The following is a 24,063-nucleotide window of genomic DNA, read 5'->3' as shown; positions in this document are numbered from 1 at the left end:
CACTCAGCCAGGCAGTTGTGCCCACCTGCCTCAAGAGCGCCATCATCGTGCCAGTGCCTAAAAAGCCAAACCCAACTGGTCTAAATGACTTCCGACCTGTCGCCCTTACACCTGTGGTGATGAAGTGTTTTGAGCGGCTTGTCCTTCAACACCTCAAGAGCAGCCTGCCTGCGGACCTGGATCCACTACAGTTCGCATACAGAGCCAACCGCTCCACAGATGACGCCGTCTCAACTGCACTCCACCTCACCTTGTCCCATCTAGAGAAAGAGAACACCTACGCCAGGCTCCTGTTCATTGATTTTAGCTCAGCATTTAATACCATCATTCCACAACAGTTGGTGGAAAAACTGCGGCTGCTGAATGTGGACCATGGCACCTGCACCTGGATCCTCAACTTCCTGTCTCAGAGGCAACAGAGAGTGAAAGTCGACGGCCAAACATCTGGGACCATCACAGTGAGCACAGGATCGCCTCAGGGCTGTGTCCTGAGCCCCCTGCTGTTCAGCCTGCTGACCCACGACTGCACTGCCAAATTTGGCAGTAATCATATTCTCAAATTTGCAGATGACACTACTGTGGTGGGGCTCATTAGTAAAAATGATGAGTCTGACTATAGGAAGGAGGTGGATCTACTCACAGCATGGTGCAGTTCACATAACCTCTTTCTGAATGTGGACAAAACAAAGGAGATGGTGGTTGATTTTAGGAGGAGAGCCAGCAGCTGCCATCATACACCACTGACCATCGGTGGTGCCCCTGTGGAAAGGGTCAATACCATCAAGTTCCTAGGGGTGCATCTGGCAGATGATCTGACCTCCACGATCAACACCACGGCCATCATTAAGAAGGCTCAGCAGAGACTTTACCCCCTCCGGAGGCTAAAGAAGGCGGGCCTTCCTACTCCCCTCCTCACCACCTTCTACAGGGGCACCATTGAGTCAATCCTGACCTACAGCTTCACATCTTGGTTCGGCAGCCTCAAGGCACAGGAACAATACCAGCTGAATCGGGTGGTGAAGACAGCTGGGAGGATCATTGGTGCCTCTGTTCCCCCCTTGTTGGTGCTCTATAAAGAGCGCTGTGCCAGAAGAGCCACCAGCATCATTGGGGACCCCCATCATCCCTCCCACGGCCTGTTTATGCTCCTACCCTCAGGGAAAAGGTACAGGAGTATTAGGGCAAGGACAACTAGGATGAAAAACAGTTTTTTCCCAAGTGCAGTGAGGCTCATAAACGAACTGCACCCCCTCCCCCCCCTCCCCCCCGCAGTGAGGCTCATAAACGAACTGCGCCCCCTCCCTCCCCCCCCTCCCCCGGCAAAACTGAATGAAGCGTTGGACTGAACTGGACAAAAAATGCACTTTTGATGCACAACAGCACTTTAAAAAACGGTGCTGGGAACAGTTTGTTTTTAAGGATAGCACCATGCCACTTTATTTATTTATAGGTTGTGCGTGGTGTTGGTAATTCTTAACTTTTCCATATGAATTGCATGTCATCATACATACTGGGGCTCTTTTTAAATGTTTTAGTTTTTAGCTTGTGTTTTTTAAATAGGCTCTATGTTTTATGTTGCACTGCCAATAACTGAGGGGAAACGGTATTTCATGTTCTTTTGTATGCAAGTACATAAGAAAATGACAAATAAAGTGATTCTGATTCTGATTCTGATGAAGATAGGTTGAAAAGTGGTTAAGTGGTCCTTGAAGATCTTATATTTAGGTCCAATAATCGAAGGGAATTTTAAGGACACAGGTCCACACTATAGAACATGGCCCTCTCAGACAGGTCCACACTATAGAACATGGCCCGCTCAGAGTGGGTAACTACGTTGAGGCTCCACAAGTGTTGAGAAAATAAGGCAGACCTTGAAACGAAACTGTTGGTATTTTACATAATGATGCGTCACTCCTGGGTTTGGGCATCAGTGCAGCCGGCTGCCCTGCCAGCTAGCCTGAATGGGAGAGCTTGTCCTTGAGGGCAGAGAGCCAAAACACACAAGACAAGATGGAGAGATGGAAGGATGCAAGTAGGTCGGGCCGGCCGTGACCAGAACCCCACTGGGGTCACCGCAGAGGACACAGGAAGTTCACTCAGTCCTGAGGCACAAAACTAGCCTTTGTTCCTGTATTAGAAAACTCTGGACTTAAATCAGGAATTCCTAAAACACGGGCTTGTCTCATGACTGAGAATGCACTGTCTGGGTTTAGAAGGAATGCATGTCACTTCCTCATCAGACCCAGAAACATGTTTGCTTTTTTTTGCAACATGATGCAGAGCACAGAAAGACCGGGAGTGTAAATGTCATTTTTATACTTAACCCATTTTGGGCAAGAACCCCTTTTGGTGTTAAGCATTATGTTATGCTTTAGCTATTGAAAAATAGCAGATCTACAAGCTCAAAGCTCTATGAGCTTGTAAGTCTGCTATTTTTGAAAAATCGAAGAACGACTGACATAGAAACATAGCTTTTTCAGAAAACTGTCAGGATGTAGAAGACATTTTTAGAATCTGATCTCAGGTCAAAATGGGTTAAAGGAGAGGCTGTGAATTTTAAAACAAATTGTCATATGTATCTAGTCTTGCGTATAGCCAGACGATCAAAACTCCCGCCTAACGATACGTCTGGGGAAATCTGTGTGTGTGTGTGTGTGCGTGCGTTGCGTCTGTGTGTGTGTGTGTGTGTGTCCGTCTGGCCAGGACAGTATGTCTGACTGTCCTGGCCATAACTCGGGTACCGTCCGACCGATCGACTTCAAACTTGGCGATGCAGGCGTGTGACGTGTCACTGATGACCTGGGGATGGGAGTGGGAATTCGGGTAGACCAGTGCTTGCCCAGAACCAAACAAAAATCACACTCTGTGTGAAGTGAGGGGCGCAAGATGTATTTATATTGGCCATGGGATGTCTTACGTCGTCATTTACTGCCCTAAGCAAACGTTAAACTCCATCGACTTGGCGTAAGTGCTCTACACAAGGAAACGTTAAACTCCATGGACTTGGCGTAAGCGCTCTACACAAGCACGTTAAACTCCATGGACTTGGCGTAAGTGCTCTACACAAGGAAACGTTAAACTCCATGGACTTGGCGTAAGCGCTCTACACAAGCACGTTAAACTCCATGGACTTGGCGTAAGCGCTCTACACAAGGAAACGTTAAACTCCATGGACTTGGCGTAAGCGCTCTACACAAGCAAACGTTAAACTCCATGGACTTGGCGTAAGCGCTCTACACAAGCACGTTAAACTCCATGGACTTGGCGTAAGCGCTCTACACAAGCAAACGTTAAACTCCATGGACTTGGCGTAAGCGCTCTACACAAGCACGTTAAACTCCATGGACTTGGCGTAAGCGCTCTACACAAGCACGTTAAACTCCATGGACTTGGCGTAAGCGCTCTACACAAGCAAACGTTAAACTCCATGGACTTGGCGTAAGCGCTCTACACAAGCACGTTAAACTCCATGGACTTGGCGTAAGCGCTCTACACAAGCACGTTAAACTCCATGGACTTGGCGTAAGCGCTCTACACAAGCACGTTAAACTCCATGGACTTGGCGTAAGCGCTCTACACAAGCACGTTAAACTCCATGGACTTGGCGTAAGCGCTCTACACAAGCACGTTAAACTCCATGGACTTGGCGTAAGCGCTCTACACAAGCACGTTAAACTCCATGGACTTGGCGTAAGCGCTCTACACAAGCAAACGTTAAACTCCATGGACTTGGCGTAAGCGCTCTACACAAGCACGTTAAACTCCATGGACTTGGCGTAAGCGCTCTACACAAGCACGTTAAACTCCATGGACTTGGCGTAAGCGCTCTACACAAGCACGTTAAACTCCATGGACTTGGCGTAAGCGCTCTACACAAGCACGTTAAACTCCATGGACTTGGCGTAAGCGCTCTACACAAGCACGTTAAACTCCATGGACTTGGCGTAAGCGCTCTACACAAGCACGTTAAACTCCATGGACTTGGCGTAAGCGCTCTACACAAGGAAACATAACATTAAAACCCCCATAGACTTGGCTGTCATAGGACGTAATCCTCCAAAGCCATGTATTGGAGGGACTAGCACCCCTCAAAACATGAATGTCAGTATCTATCTGTCTGTCTGTGGAGGGACTAGCACCCCTCAAAACATGAATGTCAGTATCTATCTGTCTGTCTGTGGAGGGACTAGCGCCCCTCAAACACATGAATGTCAGTATCTATCTGTCTGTCTGTGGAGGGACTAGCGCCCCTCAAACACATGAATGTCAGTATCTATCTGTCTGTCTGTGGAGGGACTAGCACCCCTCAAAACATGAATGTCAGTATCTATCTGTCTGTCTGTGGAGGGACTAGCACCCCTCAAAACATGAATGTCAGTATCTATCTGTCTGTCTGTGGAGGGACTAGCGCCCCTCAAACACATGAATGTCAGTATCTATCTGTCTGTCTGTGGAGGGACTAGCGCCCCTCAAACACATGAATGTCAGTATCTATCTGTCTGTCTGTGGAGGGACTAGCACCCCTCAAACACATGAATGTCAGTATCTATCTGTCTGTCTGTGGAGGGACTAGCGCCCCTCAAACACATGAATGTCAGTATCTATCTGTCTGTCTGTGGAGGATGCACTGAATGTCTCTGTGTGTGGGAGACTCCCACACACAGAGACATTCAGTGCAATTCAGTGCATAGGGATGTGGGTGTACAGGGTTTGGAAGGATGGATGGGGAAGGATCAACATATGGAATGTCAGAACAGGTTCTGACATAATATCCATATATGGAGATCTAAGGGTTTCAGGTCAGATGTAGAGTTGCTGGCCAATATTGATGACATCAGGGATCTCCATATATGGGCTTAACATGACATACAGATGAATCAGTCAGTCCTACGTCATACACATGGGACAAGACATACAGACAAGGCAGTCAGTCCTACGTCATACACAAACTGATGACAATCATATATGACTGATGTCACAGGCTGGCCACGTGAAGTCCCAGATCCACATTGGATCCACATTGGATCCCACGTGGCTCCTGAGATCAACATAATTCATTTTCAGTTTTGACTGCAGCTACTCTTTCTCTCCTGTGGTCCTTTTATTACATGTCAGTTCAAGGGGAAAGCAGCCATTTTGTGGCCTGTACTTTTTCTTTCCTTTTTTTTTCCATGGGGATGTTCAACCAAAGAGATGGTGAAACACCAACCACCAGAGAACAACTCCAAACCTCCTACCAACTAACTTCAAAAGGGTCCTTTTTTTTCCTCTGGCCAAGATACACTATAAACAGACTTATTCCTGTGTGAGAGAGCCTTTAAACCCTATATATGTATTTGACTGGGGTCTGTCTCACAAGGGTCTGTCCTTTTCCCTCTAGAGTCTAGACCACACCACCGAAAATAGCCAATCTACAAGTTCACAATTCATTGAAGATCTGGCCCAGAAAAGGGACACTAGGGTTCATGTGGGTAAACCAGTGGTTCCCAAAGTGGGGTCCGGGGACCCCCAGGGGTCCTTGAGGGAGTTCCAGGGGGTCCCCAGCAAAATTATAGTTTGGAACCAAATGGACCCTTATGGGTCTGTAACTCAAGATAGCGTACAAATGGAACCAAATGGAACCTAATGGGTCCATTTGGTTCCATTTGTACACTCTCAGAGTTAAATTAACATTGATTTTACAATATAATTTGGGGTCCCAGAGATAGAAATGCAGTTAAAATGGGCGTCCATAGCTTAATGCATGTCAAACTGGGGGTCCTTGACATGAAAACGGTTGAAAATGCTGCTAGAGCCGCCGTACCAATGGGGGTCCGCAGGCTAATAAATGTCATTTTGGGGGTCCTTGCCATGAATACGTTTGGGAATCACTGCGATAAACCATATTGCATGCTGGGGTGTTGGTGTGTTGAACAACTGAACCAACCTGGAATCCATGTTTGGCCCTCCACCATGTCGTGTCCTATAACAACTGAACCAACCTGGAAGCCATGTTTGCCCCTCCACCATGTTGTATCCTATAACAACTGAACCAACCTGGAAGCCATGTTTGCCCCTCCACCATGTCGTGTCCTATAACAACTGAACCAACCTGGAAGCCATGTTTGCCCCACCACCATGTTGTGTCCTATAACAACTGAACCAACCTGGAAGCCATGTTTGCCCCTCCACCATGTTGTGTCCTATAACAACTGAACCAACCTGGAAGCCATGTTTGCCCCTCCACCATGTTGTGTCCTATAACAACTGAACCAACCTGGAAGCCATGTTTGCCCCGCCACCATGTTGTGTCCTATAACAACTGAACCAACCTGGAAGCCATGTTTGCCCCTCCACCATGTTGTGTCCTATAACAACTGAACCAACCTGGAAGCCATGTTTGCCCCTCCACCATGTTGTGTCCTATAACAACTGAACCAACCTGGAAGCCATGTTTGCCTCTCCACCATGTCGTGTCCTATAACAACTGAACCAACCTGGAAGCCATGTTTGCCCCTCCACCATGTTGTGTCCTATAACAACTGAACCAACCTGGAAGCCATGTTTGCCCCTCCACCATGTCGTGTCCTCCTTCGGGGGCATGTCGATCACTGACACGATGTCACCAACCTGTCAGACGAGGATTGGAACAAAGACAAGAAGAAGTAAAGGAGGTGCATTCAGTCAGTATAGGCTTGTTCAAACAACCCATTTCAATCCTGACAGTTTTCTGAAAAACCCATGTTTCATTCTCAAACATTTTCATGTCAAGGACCCCCACAATTATATGTAATTGGCCGCCGACCCCCATTTGAAAATATGTAGTTCCAGGAACCCCCCCGAGACGCAAATATTTGAGTTAAAAAACGTTGGCTCTGAAAGAATATATATTCAAAGATTTGCGCCACATTTTTACAATTTTCCAAAAATAGCAGACCTACAAGTTCCTAGTGCGCCACTCGGTGCCGCGCTATGAGCTTGTAGATCTGGTATTTTTCAACAGCTAAAGCATAACAATAATGCTTAAAACACCAAAAGGGGTTCCCGCCCTCCACAAATGTCCCTTCATCTTTTCCGTCTAAAAGTCATGAGTTATAACTGAAATAGACTGTTATAAAGGCAGAGTAAGTAAATAACTAAGTAAGTAGCCTTGCCGAGCCATGAGGCCCATAGGGCAGGAGCCTATCTCCTGTTTCTGTAGCGTGAGGCAGCTTGATGTACAAGTACACCCCCTGGACATGACGCTAGTATGTCGCAGGGACTTACCCCCAATCCAACCCTTGATGCTGAGTGTCAAGCAGGGAGGCACTGGGTCCCATTTTTAGAGTCTTTGGTATGACCCGGCCGGGGATTGAACCCCGACCTCCCAGTCTCAGGGCGAACACTCCAACCACAAGGCCACTGAGCTGGTGAGCCTTCAAGTGGGCAGTGAATAATTATTGTGTTTCCTGAAGCATACATACTATAGAAGTGTATACTATTAGTGGAATGTTTCCTGCTGAGAGCGAACATTGATCTGTACATTCTGTGAGAATGTATCCAAAATGCATGTGTTGTGCGTACTGAATGTGCATATACGCTTAACCCATTCTGGGCGGGAACGCCTCTTGTTGTTTTTAGCATTATGTTATACTTTAGCTATTGAAAAATAGCAGATCTACAAGCTCGTAGCGCGGAGCTTGTAGGTCTGCTATTTTTGAAAAATTGTGAAAATGTGGCGCAAATCTTTGAACTTAGATTCTTTCAGAGCCAACATTTTTAACTCAACTCTTTGCTTCTGAGGGGTTCCTGGAATAATATTATTTTCAGATGGGGCTCGGTGACCAATTACATATCATTTTTGGGGTCCTTGACATGAAATATTGAGCACCACTGATATAGAAACATAGGTATTTAGAAGGATTTAGAAGACATTTTTTTTAATTTCGACGTGGGTTAAGTCCCTTTATTTCCCACATGGAATCCAGAACATCGCTGGATCAAAGATAGACAGCAGTCGGCAGTCTACTCGAAAGAATGTCAGATATAATATATTTTTATTTTCTATGATGAGATGCAAAAAATATACAATAAATATAAATCCCCCCCCCCTTCTATACTGTAGATGCTACTAATATGTCTGTGTACAGTCAATGGGGCCCCCGTTTAACAGTGTGTGAACTTTATGCTATGCGTTTTTGAGGATGTTCTAGTGGAAAAAATTCTAGATATAATATAAACAGAGAAAACAGAACTCAAATAGTGGGCAGAGATTATGTCCTGAGGTGTTCGCGTACGTGTTTGCACATGTACAGTTAGTACGAGCGTTAATTAAAACCCATTTTGGGCGGGAACCCCTTTTGGTGTTAGCATTATGTTATGCTTTAGCGATTGAAAAATAGCAGATCTACAAGCTCATAGCGCGCCACCGAGTGGCGCGCTACGAGCTTGTAGGTCTGCTATTTTTGAAAAATCGAAGAACGACTGACTTTTTCAGAAAACTGTCAGGATGTAGAAGACATTTTTAGAATCTGATCTCAGGTCAAAATGGGTTAATTAACAACACGTCCATTCTAATTCTCAGTTTTTGGGTACCTCAAAGGACAGCTCGTCGGTGGCCTGTGCAATGTAGCGCTTGATGACGTGCGCGGCAGCGATGGCCGGCACGTTGATGGAGGATTCCTCGTGGACCAGCAGATGGTTCCCCTTGTTGTCAACCTGGACATGGACACAGACAGAAAGGACATGTTTATGGAGGATTCCTCGTGGACCAGCAGATGGTTCCCCTTGTTGTCAACCTGGACATGGACACAGACAGAAAGGACATGTTTATGGAGGATTCCTCGTGGACCAGCAGATGGTTCCCCTTGTTGTCAACCTGGACATGGACACAGACAGAAAGGCAACTTGCAGGTCACACTCACACTAGGGCATTCACTTCTAGTCATTTTTACTAGTTGACTAGTTGCCTAGTTTACTAGTCGACTAGTTTTAGTTTGACCTATTATGTAAAAAAAAAAAAGAAAAAAAAAAAAAAAAAAAAAAGGAAAAGGACTGGTTTTATCTCTGCCAACGTTGTTGATTTGTTTCAGCGGTGCTAACCGCTCCAACGCGTGGCTTTGTCCCCCCCACATGACGTCCTGTGGAGTCCAAGTCAATGGATAAATGTATTCATGATTAAATTCACTGTATGAAGTGCATTCAGTCATCAGTTATACTTGGCATCAGTGTCAAGAACCTTCCCTGGGCCCAAACACTTAGTATTTCAATATCCAGAAGTCTTCGCTATATAGCTTCAAGTCATTCGCAGGACTTGGAAATAGCTCAGATTCTTCCTCACAAGCCAGCAGTCACTTCCTTGGCCAGGGCAGTGGGTGCAGCTGCCTGTGTCTCTTCCTTGGCCAGGGCAGTGGGTGCAGCTGCCTGTGTCTCTTCCTTGGCCAGGGCAGTGGGTGCAGCTGCCTGTGTCTCTTCCTTGGCCAGGGCAGTGGGTGCAGCTGAGCAGTCTCTTCCTTGGCCAGGGCAGTGGGTGCAGCTGCCTGTGTCTCTTCCTTGGCCAGGGCAGTGGGTGCAGCTGCCTGTGTCTCTTCCTTGGCCAGGGCAGTGGGTGCAGCTGCCTGTGTCTCTTCCTTGGCCAGGGCAGTGGGTGCAGCTGAGCAGTCACTTCCTTGGCCAGGGCAGTGGGTGCAGCTGCCTGTGTCTCTCGTCATATTACTCCAGGAGTGAACAGTACAAACGGCTCATACTTGCATGGTTGCACCACTAACATTCAAAATACGTCAGCGGTGTGTGTGGAACTAGGTCAACTTTCTGCATTAACCCATTTAGGCTTGACGTCGAAATTTACAAAAATGTCTTCTAAATTCTGACAGTTTTCTGAACCTCATGTTTCTGTATCAGTGGTTCTCAATATTTCATGTCAAGGACCCCCAAAAATGATATGTAATTGGCCACCAACCCCCATGTGAAAATATGTTGTTCCAGGAACCCCTCAGAAGCAAATATTTTAGTAAAAAACATTCGCTCTGAAAGAATATATATTCAAAGGTTTGTGTCACATTTTCACGATTTTTCAAAAATAGCAGACCTACAAGCTCGTAACGCGCCACTCGGTGGCGCGTTACGAGCTTGTAGATCTGCTATTTTTCAATAGCTAAATTATAACATAATGTTTACAACACCAAATGGGGTTCCCGCCCAAAATGGGTTAACATAGAGTGATACAGACAAATATAGCTGGTGTTTTCTTCTTTATGGACTTATAAGATTATATTGGAAATTGGTGACGTATTCATGTCACGCGAATGTTATTTAATAGCATACATTTTGTAACTGATAGCGTTGATTTGATCAAACACTCAGCCTGGAAGAAGAATCAGAGATATTAGGATGAGAAAAAAATCAGTTCCCATAGACAGCATAAGCCAGCAGACTTGAAACTCCATCAGTTCTATTGTTTATCAGTGATTATTTCTTACTCCCACATCTCACGCACAGCGGCTATCCATTATGTTAATTGCTTTGCTACAGAGTTAAAGAGTAATACTTTCCAATAAGAGGATAACATCTCCATACCTCCATCCATGTGAGGGCTGGCCCACAGTTGATCTGGTTGTCTGCGATGGCAGACAGTCGGGAGAGGTAGGTCAGTAGCATCTGGGAAACTGACTAGCGAGGGGAAAAAGAAGCAAGAAGAAGCCAGTTAAGAGATACTCTCAGTTCACAGAATGTCCTGACATCAAGTTAACAAGCATACACGTTATTTTAGCTGATGCTGTGACAATTGACTGTACCTTCTAAATGGTAAATGGTGCATTTATATAGCTCCTTTATCCAAGGCGCTTTACTGTACATAGATTGTGCATCAATTCACCCATTCACACACGCAATCATACACCAATGGCAGTGGAAACCATGCAAGGCACCAACCAGCACATCAGGAGCAATTAGGGGTTCAGTGTCTTGCTCAAGGACACTTCGACACTAACTCTGGGGGAGCCCGGGTTCGAACTGGCATCCTTGAGCCACCGCCGCCCTTCTCAAATGAAGAAGCGATTGCAGTGGTATAAGACCCTCTTCTTTGTGACTTAGTGGTTTGTTAAACTTTTACACCTCTTAAAACCACGAGAGGGCATCGAATACAGCTTCACACAGTCACACTATACCCTGGTGTACATACACAGCTCTCTGGTTGAGACCGTCTTTTGTGTAGCTAAAGCATGTAATTACACCCATTATTCTTCAAACCACCCAATTCCCAAGCGACGCACACACACACGCACGCACGCACGCACGCACGCACGCACGCACGCACGCACGCACGCACGCACCTCTGAGTCTATGATGAACATGGGGTGAGCTGGTTTGACCCGTTTGGTTTGGGCCCTGAGAGTCCAATTAAGAGTCTCCTGTGCTTTCAAGTAGATACGGCTTAATAATCTATTCAGTGAAGGTTTGTGTAGTTTAGTATTCAGTATCCTCCAGAGCAGGGGTGGGCAACTGGCGGCCCAGGGGCCACATGCGGCCCCCACCTTCACTTAATGCGGCCCGCATGTTAGTATCAGAATACTGATATAATATTGATTTCAGCTGTTACAATTCCAAACCCGTTTTAATTACTTCATGACTATAGTATTAAATGACTCGTAGCCTACTTAATGTTATTGTCTTTTTTTGTGTCCAATGTAGTTATGTTACCAGTTCATAACGTTAACATAACTATAACTAAATGCATTTGAAATTCAATAAAAAGGTTACTTTTCAGGATTCCAATTAAAAAATATCAAAACATTATTCAGGTTTTCAATTCAAATATAGCAAAAATAGCTGATCTACAAGCTCAAAACGCGTCGCATTGCGACGCGTTTTGAGCTTGTAGATCGGCTATTTTTGCTACGACAGTAATATGAACTGTGGCCCTCTGGAGTGAGGGTGGCAATATATTGGCCCTCACCATCGTCAAAGTTGCCCGCCTCTCATATAACGTCAGAGAAATAGATGAAGCATGAGACTTTACTCTTGTTAGTCAAATCTTAAGACATGAAGAAACCCGTTTCTGGAATCTGAAGCATTTAATGACACTTGACTTTCAATGCCTTTTCCCCCCTTTTTTGCTAGAATAGAAATAGACAGTATAGAAGCTGAAATCACAATCATACCAAGTTTATCATCTACATGATGAAATGAATTTTGATGAATTGAACAAGGTGGACCCTCTTGTAAACAAGTGTAATGCTTTATTGGGTCGTCCACTCACAGTTAACTAGTCTTTGTAGTGAGTTTGTGCTTGAAATGTACTGTAATTCTGCAAACTGTTAATACATATTTCAATCAATGCTATAGTACCTAGAATAAAGGTGTCAAAGTACCAGTTTCTCTCAAGTGAGATAAATATACCTATTCACAAAGTCAAACAGTGGCATCTTAATCGTTTACCCGCCAGGAACATAGGAATATTAACACGTAGAATCTTGTAGCCTGCCACAAACGGAAAAGCCGTTTTAACAGCGATGTATTCATTAATGCATGTTTTAATACGATCGTATCGAAATCTACCGTCCGTTAGCTTTGTTATGCTTCTGACACAATGGGCGCGGCCATTTTGAAAATGCGCGCGCATCCACTAACATTGCCGGCTCTGTTTTCAGACGGCTTTATCTCACAGAAGCGACATTGCAGAGGACGCTTTGTCCCAGACAAGCGTTTTCAACGGCCTGTAGCAGGCGCTGTGATACTCGCGGTCCACTTTTTCCACCACCGACCGAGAGAACGAGCACCAGCTTCGTCAACACACACGGAATGGTTTCATAGTAAAATGCGATACGGATATTTGGCTCTTCAAAGTAAGTGTCACGCGTGATTAAACCATGGCAATACGCAATCGAGGGATTAATTAATGGCGGCAGGCTAAGAGTTAATACCCTCAACACAGTAAATTGAGTGTGTAGGCCAGACCAGGGCATTGCACAGCCTGGGGGCCAAATATGGCCCTTTGGCTGACTCTGACCGGCCTGTCAAAGGTTACTTGGAAATGGGAAAATAAAACATACTTTCTAACTAAAACGGCATTGCTTTTATTTTGAAGCCTGTTTATTCACTTGACAACCTGTTACCTTCCTTGTCACCCCTCAAAAATGCCAAAAAAATAAAGGTTGATGCCGAATGCAGAGGTTTCAACAAAATATGGACTACTAAGTATTTATTTACTGAAGTCAGAGGTAATAATAATAAGTAACATACTCTTACCAGCTTGTCAAAACAATGCCATTTACTGCTTTTTATATAGAAATAAAATTGATATTATGCAGAATTGAGTTCTGCCTTTTTGGCCCGGCCCTCCACAATATTTTCTGTTTGCATTTGGCCCCTTGGGAAAAATAATTGCCCATCCCTGGTGTAGGCTCTACACACTCGACTTACTGTAGGGTTTATTGAGCGACTGCTTTCTCTGTCATTTTGAAATCTGCATTTAACATTTGCACAGAGATTTGCTACCAAGACGTCAGAAAAGGGACAGTAAAATGACGTCGGGTCATGTGTAATTATTCAGACACTAAAGTGAGATCACATTGTAATTGGATTTAAAATAATGTTCACTTTGCCGGCATCACACGATGGTGTTGTGTACCGTTAATAGACCCAACAAGCTCAAAATATTATGCGGATGTGATGTAAAAACGTTGCCTTGTGAGCTTGTAAGTCTGCTATTTTCGGCATGTGACAATGTTGAGGATGCAAACTGCAACACTGCATAACAAGATTTTAATTACTGCAAAAACTAAAAGATAAAATCATAGCTGAAAAACTAAGTAAACAGCTTCTGGATGTAAGAACTATTTATTACATCCAGAAGCTGTTTACTTTGGATCATTTTGGATTTTGAAAATGATTTCATCAGCAATTCGGAAGAGCTTTTTCTTTCCGGTAATTGTGTGCCCTACTTCAGGGGTTCTCAACGTTTTTTTGGGCTGGGGACCCCCGGAAATCCTTTGGCCATGTCTCGCGACCCCCGCCCCCTCCCCACCACCAATACAAACTGACTGCAAAAATAACCTCAATCCATTTAGACCCGAGTTAAAAACATTCACTTTGAAAGAATATATACTGTATATTCAAAGATTTGCGCCATATTTTTACGATTTTTCAAAAATAGCAGACCTACAAGTTCATAGCGCGGCACTCGGTGCCGCGCTATGAGCTTGTAGATCTGCTATTTTTCAATAGCTAAAGCATAACATAATGCTTAAAACACCAAAAGGGGTTCCCGCCCAAAATGGGTTAATACTAGAGAAAATATATCAAAAATGAATACTGAAACCAGATATAATCATTAAGGAAAGTTTATGCATGTACTATGTGTACTATGTAAACTCTTCATTTCCTTTTTCCAGCCATTAATTATTTTCTTTTTGAAAATAATTTGGGGACCCTCCAAAATTATTTTGGAAAACAACCATGCTGTTTTCGTGCTCAGACGCACCCAGCCACCCAGCCAGCCACCCACCCACCCACCCAGCCAGCCACCCACCCACGCACATAGTCACTTAAGGAAGTGGTTGCACCACTTAATAAAAAGGAATGGTTTTAGGACATATGTGGTTTCCAACCGACAGCGGCGGTACAAATGTAAATGGTGCATTTATATAGCGCCTTTATCCAAGGCGCTTTACATAGATTGTGCATTACATTCACCCATTCACACACACATTCATACACCGATTGCGGCGGAAGCCATGCAAGGCACCAACCAGCACATCGGGAGCAATTTGGGGTTCAGTGTCTTGCCCAAGGACACTTCGACATGTAGACAGGAGGAGCCGGGATTCGAACCGCCGACCCATGGATCATTGGACGACCTGCTCTACCTCTTGAGCCACAGCCGCCCCGTCGGTACACACACACGTCATGCGTTGCACGTCTCTCACCTCTGATTGGTCCGTCAGACTGTCGAAGCGAGGCAGCTCGGGCAGCTGGGAGAAGCGGCGGTCGTAGATGCAGAGGTGCAGATGCTTGTCCAGGACACGGAAATCCTCATAACTGCGCTTCACAATCCAGCTGCGACCCTAAACAACACAAGAGGACAAGAAGAAAGTATAGTAAATAAATGCACCCCAGTAGTAAAAAGCAGAGACCGAGCCACAGAGAACACTTACCCACTTAAACCCCATATGGCCTCAGTGTGTTTTTGCACATGCTTTGAATGCTATCAAGCGATAATCACCAGTAGGTTACTTAATTACCACTCCATTGCAATCTGCAAGCCAGCAGGCTCGCCTGGAGCGTTGACACTTTACAAATCTGTTTACATTCTCCGTGTATTCATGAAACAAGTGTTGTGATTGGTCGAAAAATATCGTATCCGGGGGAAATACATCTGACGGATGTTCCGGCTCGACATTTCCGCCTGTGCACTCTCTGTCTTAGGTTGTGACCAGGCTTTTCTCTCTGTCTTAGGTTGTGACCAGGCTTTTCTCTCTGTCTTAGGTTGTGACCAGGCTTTTCTCTCTGTCTTAGGCTGTGACCAGGCTTTTCTCTCTGCCTTAGGTTGTGACCAGGCTTTTCTCTCTGTCTTAGGTTGTGGCCAGGCTTTTCTCTCTGTCTTAGGTTGTGACCACCAGGCTTTTCTCTCTGTCTTAGGTTGTGACCAGGCTTTACTCTCTGTCTTAGGCTGTGACCAGGCTTTTCTCTCTGCCTTAGGTTGTGACCAGGCTTTTCTCTCTGTCTTAGGTTGTGACCAGGCTTTTCTCTCTGTCTTAGGCTGTGACCAGGCTTTTCTCTCTGTCTTAGGTTGTGACCAGGCTTTTCTCTCTGCCTTAGGTTGTGACCAGGCTTTTGGCTAAGGCTGGGACCGAGGCTAGGTTAGTGTTAGTAATAGTCGGACAACGTGACCAACGTCGCCAGTAGGCTCAGGCCAGCCTGCTGGCTCCATTGCAGGTGATTATCGGTTGATTTTAATTCGAATCCGCTATATTGTTTTGTAAGTAAGGCCCTATGGGCCTCATGGCTCGGCAAGGCTACTTATTATTATATTAAATAGCAGATCGACAAGCTCACAACGCTTCACACTTCGTTAGTATTCCCTACAATAAGGATGCTGGGGATACAATGGTTAAAGGGGCATACCAATGTTTAATTTGATGTGTGAGTCAAATTGCCACTCTTGCGTTTATAGGACTTGTAATTCCTCAAAACCAATTTTCCATATCCAGTTCTCTTTCCACCACTGAGATATATTGGCCTATTCATGGTTGTTAATGAAGGCTGACCTAAGAACGCCAACATCAGTGTGGTGAGTTTTTCTTTAATAAGCGTAATTTTTTTTCTGTTGCAAGATTATTACAGAGTGAACCTTTTAACTCAAATCTTTGCTTCTGGGGAGGTCCCTAGAACAACACATTTTCAGATGGGGGGGGCGGAGGCATATTACATATAGTTTATGGGGTCCTTGACATGAAATATTGAGTACCACTGATACAGAAACATAAGGTTTTTCAGAAAACTGTCAGGGTGGTGACTATTATATAAAATAGAAGGAAAGCCAGGAGACAAAAAAGGAGAGAAATTAATGTCCAAGGCAGATGTCGTGCTCCAATAATTAAAATTGACATTCTTCATGGTTTATTAATCTCTGAAACTGAAAGATGAATAATTCTCCACCAATCTAATCCAATTATCTACAGCTGACACACGCGTGGACTTGCTCACGATCGGCCCATGTTCAGAATGATTAATTTTCCGAAGGTGGTTTAGTGTTTGGAGGATAATGAAATTCATTAATTAAATTATTATTAATAATGACATTTCATGCAGTGGTATCTGCCTGTAACGCTCTACACTGGAAGCAGGAAACCCAATTATCTGTGTGTGTGTACTGTGTGTGTGTGTGTGTGTGTGTGTGTGTGTGTGTGTGTGTGTGTGTGTAAAAATGGTAAATGGTGCATTTATATAGCGCCTTTATCCAAGGCGCTTTACATAGATTGTGCATTACATTAACCCATTCACACACACATTCATACACCGATGGCAGAAGAAACCATGCAAGGTAACAACCAGCACATCAGGAGCAATTTGGGGTGCAGTGTCTTGCTCAAGGACACTTCGACACTAACTCTGGGGGAGCCCGGGTTCGAACTGGCGACCTTACGGTTACCATCCGGAAACTCTACCCCTGAGCCACCGCCGCCCTGTGTGTGTGTGCGTGTGCAATTGAGTCAGCGAGGAGAAAACATCAGGAGAAGAGAGAGATAGATAGATAGATAGATAGATAGATAGATAGATAGATAGATAGATAGATAGATAGATAGATAGATAGATAGATAGATAGATAGATAGATAGATAGATAGATAGATAGATAGATAGATAGATAGATAGATAGATAGATAGAGATAGAGATAGAGATAGAGATAGAGATAGAGATAGAGATAGAGATAGAGATAGAGATAGAGAGAGAGAGAGAGAGAGAGAGAGAGAGAGAGAGAGAGAGAGAGAGAGAGAGAGAGATAGATAGATAGATAGATAGATAGATAGATAGATAGATAGATAGATAGAGAGAGAGAGAGAGAGAGAGAGAGAGAGAGAGAGAGAGAGAGAGAGAGAGAGAGAGAGAGAGAGAGAGAGAGAGAGAGAGAGAGAGATAGATAGATAGATAGATAGATAGATAGATAGATAGATAGATAGATAGATAGATAGATAGATAGATAGATAGATAGATAGATAGATAGATAGATAGATAGATAGATAGATAGATAGATAGATAGATAGATATAGATAGATAGATAGATAGATAGATAGATAGATAGATAGATAGATAGAGAGAGAGAGAGCATCTTACTTAAAGTAATAAAGTTGGCATGGCACAACGGAAACACTACGTAACCATCAGCTTTTCAACAAGTAAAAACAAAGAAAGACATGGATGGTTTCTTTACTTCTGTTGAAAAGTTGCAAAAGTGAGACATTTCTTCCACCCTCCCCCCTGTGGGCCCAACGTGGACATACAGTATAAGCCAGAGGGTCAACAGCCATTTGACAATGACGTCAGTCATCAATGACCTGTATCTATCTACAGTATATGTATCCATATTTGGGTAAGGTTTCAGCCCAATCCGAATGACTGCCATTTCTAAAAATGAAAGCTATATAATCTGTATAAAGTATGTATTATATGAAACTAAAACTAAATCTACTTCCTTGACCTACTAGATGCGTGCACAAGAAATGTATCGCTTAATCCATTTTGGGCGGGAACCCCTGTTGGTGTTAGCATTATGTTATGCTTTAGCTATTGAAAAATAGCAGATCTACAAGCTCATAGCGAGTTTGTAGGTCTGCTATTTTTGAAAAATCGAAGAACGACTGACATAGAAACATAGCTTTTTCAGAAAACTGTCAGGATGTAGAAGACATTTTTAGAATCTGATCTCAGGTCAGATGTCAGCTGTCAAGCGGTCCAGACTCTCCAGATCATCCTCGGACAAACAAACAGATTTCACATATAGATCTTCTAGCCCATTTAGACCTGAGGACGATTCTACAAATGCCTTCTAAATCCTGACACTTTTCTGAAAAACCCACGTCAGTGGTTCTCAAACTATTTCATGTCAAGGACCCCCAGAATTATAATTCTTTTTGGCCTCCGACCCCCCATCTCAAAATATGTTTTTCCAGGGACCCCCCAGAAGCAAAGATTTCAGTTAAAAACGTTCACTCTGTAACAATATATATATTCAAAGATTTGCACAAAATGTTCACGATTTAAAAAAAATCACACCCGTGTGAACTGAGTGGTGTAAGGATAGCCTGTCTGACGTAATGAAATCATGTCTGACGTAATGAAATCACACCCGGGTGAACAGGGTGAACATAGCAACCATGCTCATTTTTTCTGCACTAACAAAGCCGATTGTAGGAGTGGTTTACACCACTCAAAAAAATAGCAGATCTACAAGCTCGTAGTGCGGCACTCGGTGCCGCGCTATGAGCTTGTAGATTTGCTATGTTTCAATAGCTCAAGTATAACACAATGCTTAAAACACCAAAAGGGGTTCCCGCCCCAAAATGGGTTAACAGTCAAGTCCAGAGATCGTCCCTGGACAAACAAACAGATTTGACACAGACCCTCTTCTAGGCATCTAAATTGTCCATGTGTACATCTATAAAGACACAGACCCTCTTCTAGGCATCTAAATGGCCCATGTGTACATCTATAAAGACCACCAATCATGTTTTGTAACAATATAACATACAGTACTTGTTCCTCAAACCAAATTGCTGTCTGATAGTGAAGTTTCCCCAACCACAGAGATTATTTGGCTTTGGCGCAGGCATCAAAAACATCCTAAGTTTCTAAAACTGACTGCATAACCTAATAAAACTTTACTTTTTTGTTAAAGGACCACTTCACCACTTTTCAACCTATCTTCATATAATAAATCTGCCTAATGATGATGTCACTGGAGGACGGTTTCTAAACTGCCCACAGCCGTCCTATGAGACACAGACTGAGTAGGAAAAATCGCGCCGTTTTTTCATGATTATTAGTGAGGACCTATTATATGAAGATAGGTTGAAAAGTGGTGAAGTGGTCCTTTAATGGTGATCCACTATAATATACCAGAGGCATGCTTCCTTCCTCCGCCCTATTTGTATTTTTGGCATCCTAAATTATCTGGTACAATCTCTTTAAATTATCCATAATAGCACATATAGTCCTTGAGCAAAACCAAACCACAGTGTGGTGCTCTTGCTGGAGCTGTAGCACAATCTGGCCAAGGGTCAAGAACCCAGAGTCCCAGAGGATGTTTGTTTGTGAACTTCTGCACATAACCAACAGAAAGCATCCCCCAAGCCTCCGTCTGTATAACCTATTCTGGGCGGGAACCCCTTTTGGTGTTTTAAGCATTATGTTGTACTTTAGCTATTGAAAAATAGCAGATCTACAAGCTCATAGCGCGGCACTCGGTGCCGCGCTATGAGCTTGTAGGTCTGCTATTTTTTTTTAAATCGTGAAAATGTAGTGCAAATCTTTGAGTATATTATTTCAGAGCGAACGTTTTTAACTCCAATCTTTGCTTCTGGGGGGGGGGGGGGGGGGGGTTACCTGGAACATATTTTCAGATGGCGGTATACGCAGCCAAATACAGATAATTCTGGGGGTCCTTGACATGAAAAAGGTTCAGCATCACTGACATATTAGAAACATGGTTTTTTCAGAAAACTGATTTAGAAGACATTTTTGTAGAATCGTCCTCAGGTGTAAACGGGATAAATATGGCTCCACTGAACCCTACGTGTGTCTTCCCCTGTTGTGGGTCTCCTGTCTCTGTCCTGTTTTCTATTTAAAAGTCTCACCTTGTAGTGTCGTCTCCTCGTTTTTTTGCCCCAATACATCTGCACCATACAGTCATCCTTCAAATGCCGCTGTTTGTTCACCCCCAAAATGTCCAAGGCTCCCATGGACGTGAACATGAAGACATTTTCCTCATATCAAAGCACTACAATGTGCTTCTTGTACAATCATTGTAAAATAAAATGTGGTAATGAAAAGCCCCAGAGTGAAAGTGCAAACCATGTCCGCCACATTAAATGCAAACTCGGCTTTGCAGAAAATCCATCCTCCCAGTTATTCCACAGAGTTGTTGCTTTGCTTTCTTGTTTTTCATCACAGGCAACAGAGGCTTTTCCAAACCCTCAGAAGCCCAGATTCAGCAGTGGAAAAAAAAAAACAAGCAAAAAAACCAACAAAAAAAAGACACTAAAAAAAACAAAAAACGTGCTTTGATTTGGCCTAGAAACATCCGTTTGTACCGAGGCCAGGGCTTCATGAGCGACTGAGACTGCAGTGCACCACCACTCCACTGATTCTAGCCCATTCTGGGCAGGGGAACGAACCCCTTTTGGTGTTTTATTAAGCATTATGTTATGCTTTAGCTGTTGAAAAATAGCAGATCTACAAGCTCATAGCGCGGCACTCTTGTAGGTCTGCTATTTTTTTTTGGGAAAAATCGTGAAAATGTGGCGCAAATCTTTGAATATACTGTATATTCTTTCAGAGCGAACGTTTTTAACGTGGGGGGGGGGGGGGTCCCTGGAACTACATATTTTCAGATGGGGGTCGGCGGCCAAATACAGATAATTCTGGGGCTCCTTGACATGAAATAGTTTGAGCACCACTGACAGTTTTTCAGAAAACTGTGTCAGGATTTAGAATTAGAATCGTCCTCGGGTCTTAATGGGCTAGTGAGTGTTGTAAGCAGCACTGACTGGGAGAGCAGCCACTGGGTGTGTGTGTGTGTGTGTGTGTGTGTGTGTGTGTGTGTGTGTGTGTGTGTGTGTGTGTGTGTGTGTGTGTGTGTGTGTGTGTGTGTGTGTGTGTGTGTGTGTGTGGAGGGGGGTTGGTCTGTCCCACTTTTAGATGGTGCTTCCACCATACCTTTTTCCTCAATCTGGGTCTGTAGAAGTGAATCACTATAGCTGTGGCTGTTGCTGTGTTCCTTTCTGTTTTATACGCTCAAGTATAAACCCATTTAGGCCTGACATCGTCAGTTTCATGTCAAGGACCCCAAAGATTATATGTATGTATTTGGCTGCCGACCCCCATCTGAAAATATTGTCTTTCAGGAACCTCTCAAAAGCAAAGATTTGAGTTAAAAATGTTCACTCATTTTTACAAATTTTCAAAAAAAACAGATCTACAAGCTCGTAGCGCGGCACTCGGTGCCGCGCTATGAGCTTGTAGATCTGCTATTTTTCAACAGCTGAAGCGTAGCAATGCTTAAAACACCAAAAGGGGTTCCCGCCCAGAATGGGATAAGGATCAAGGTCAGCTCTTTGCCAACCTTTTATGGAATATGGCTGCCGATTTAGCTCTCCTCCTTTTCCAATGGCTGCACAGAGATGGAATTTCCAAGTGTTGAGCCACATGCTTCTTTCTGGCATGGACAAGGTCATGGAAATGGAATATGACATCGGAGCACGGTGAGGGAAGGCTCACGGTGCTTTTGCAAGGCTCCAGCCTATCTGGAAGTAGACTAGAGTGGGCTACAAAAATGAATGACCAGATTTGACTGAGAGTCTGCCATCGCGCAACCTCCAGCTTTTCACCAGAGGAGAAAACCTTTATTTAGGATGACCCAAGGGACCTCTGTACCAAATGTCATGCTTGTATCGAGTGTATCGATTGTCATGCTTGTATCGATTGTATCGCGTAACGATTTGGCCATTTTTTGACGATAGGAGTTGTGCCACAATAGAGGGCTTGATCTCTGGTCATATGAAGATTTTTACAATATATTATCTATTGGTAATCATTCATATGGTCTTTTAAAAGTTTAAAAAAAAAATTATATATTTTTGGCATTGACAATATATCACTCAGAAAGGGATTCATGTGGAAGGTCATCTCATTCAGAGTGGTTTTTAAGTCAATGTTTGGCATTTAAAGTTGTTTTAAACATATTTAAGTTGTTTCAAAATACCTTCTGTTCACTAAGAAATCCTGTCAACAAAAGGAAATGCATTTTGTGTGGAATTCAAACTTGCTGGGTCGTAACCGTGCCAAAGGAATGGTGGTGCATTTATATAGCGCCTTTATCCAAGGCACTTTACAGAGATTGTGCCGTTCACCCATTCACACACCGATGGCGGAGGAAACCATGCAAGGCACCAACCTGCAATCGGGAGCAATTAGGGGTACAGTGTCTTGCTCAAGGACACTTCAACACCAACACTGAGGGTAACAATGATGACACACAATACTGATACCTACAGGTATCACAGGTATCAGCAGACAGACATTCTCTATCAATCACCCATTTGACAGACATCTACCGATCACCCAGTCACTCTACACAAGTAAGACGCGCAAACGCGGGAAGCGAACGCAGCTCGTAAATTGCAATAACAACAATTAGAATAAATTACGTACTTTTTTTAAGGTTTTTTTAAAGTTTTTTTAAAAAGTGTTTTTTAAGATTTTTCTTTTTTTTTAAGTTAAGTTTTTTAAGTTACGTTTTGTTTTAAGTTCTTTTTTGTATGTGTGTATGTGTGCGTGCGTGTGTTTTTTTTAAGTTTTCTTTAAGTTATTTTTTTAGTTATTTTTTTAAGTTTGTGTGTGTGTGTGTGTGTGTGTGTGTGCGACAGACAGACAGACATGTTCTTCTAGGTCTCATAGTTGGTGCTCACTGCGTTCACAATTACACGTTTCAAAACCCATTTTCACCTCGAAAAGGGACATCCACCAATTTCCGTAGACCGGGTCGGCCATGTTCATCCAGGTGAATGGAAGGCTATAAGGCCATGTTCATCCAGGTGAATGGAAGGCTATAAGGCCATGTTCATCCAGGTGAATGGAAGGCTATAAGGCCATGTTCATCCAGGTGAATGGAAGGCTATAAGGCCATGTTCATCCAGGTGAATGGAAGGCTATAAGGCCATGTTCATCCAGGTGAATGGAAGGCTATAAGGCCATGTTCATCCAGGTGAATGGAAGGCTATAGGGCCATGTTCATCCAGGTGAATGGAAGGCTATAGGGCCATGTTCATCCAGGTGAATGGAAGGCTATAGGGCCATGTTCATCCAGGTGAATGGAAGGCTATAAGGCCATGTTCATCCAGGTGAATGGAAGGCTATAAGGCCATGTTCATCCAGGTGAATGGAAGGCTATAAGGTTATGTTCATCCAGGTGAATGGACGGCTATAAGGTTATGTTCATCCAGGTGAATGGAAGGCTATAAGGCCATGTTCATCCAGGTGAATGGAAGGCTATAAGGCCATGTTCATCCAGGTGAATGGAAGGCTATAAGGCCATGTTCATCCAGGTGAATGGAAGGCTATAAGGCCATGTTCATCCAGGTGAATGGAAGGCTATAAGGCCATGTTCATCCAGGTGAATGGAAGGCTATAAGGCCATGTTCATCCAGGTGAATGGAAGGCTATAAGGTTATGTTCATCCAGGTGAATGGAAGGCTATAAGGCCATGTTCATCCAGGTGAATGGAAGGCTATAAGGCCATGTTCATCCAGGTGAATGGAAGGCTATAAGGCCATGTTCATCCAGGTGAATGGAAGGCTATAAGGCCATGTTCATCCAGGTGAATGGAAGGCTA

The 24,063-nt window shown here is 43.9% G+C and overlaps 1 protein-coding gene across 9 annotated transcripts in view; it reads right to left on the bottom strand.

The window, feature by feature from the left end:
- The window catches only part of arhgap32b (Rho GTPase activating protein 32b), a 166,336-nt gene that overhangs the window by 60,614 nt on the left and 81,659 nt on the right, over positions 1-24,063 (bottom strand). For 4 of the 9 annotated variants that reach the window (XM_079508347.1, XM_079508349.1, XM_079508350.1 and 1 more), the window contains 4 exons: positions 14,883-15,020; positions 10,534-10,626; positions 8,554-8,676; positions 6,532-6,609 (listed from right to left, as the gene is read on the bottom strand). In XM_079508347.1, coding sequence (XP_079364473.1) covers positions 6,532-6,609; positions 8,554-8,676; positions 10,534-10,626; positions 14,883-15,020 — 432 coding nt within the window. Of the gene's footprint in view, positions 1-5,981; positions 6,001-6,531; positions 6,610-8,553; positions 8,677-10,533; positions 10,627-14,882; positions 15,021-24,063 lie in introns of those variants that run through there. The other 5 variants (XM_079508351.1, XM_079508352.1, XM_079508353.1 and 2 more) reach the window with 4 other exon arrangements.

This window comes from Electrona antarctica (assembly GCF_951216825.1).
Source record: "Electrona antarctica genome assembly, chromosome: 8".
Lineage (NCBI taxonomy): Eukaryota > Metazoa > Chordata > Actinopteri > Myctophiformes > Myctophidae > Electrona > Electrona antarctica.
The sequence above is the reverse complement of the archived record's forward strand: the minus strand, read 5'-3'. Positions and strand labels throughout refer to the sequence as shown.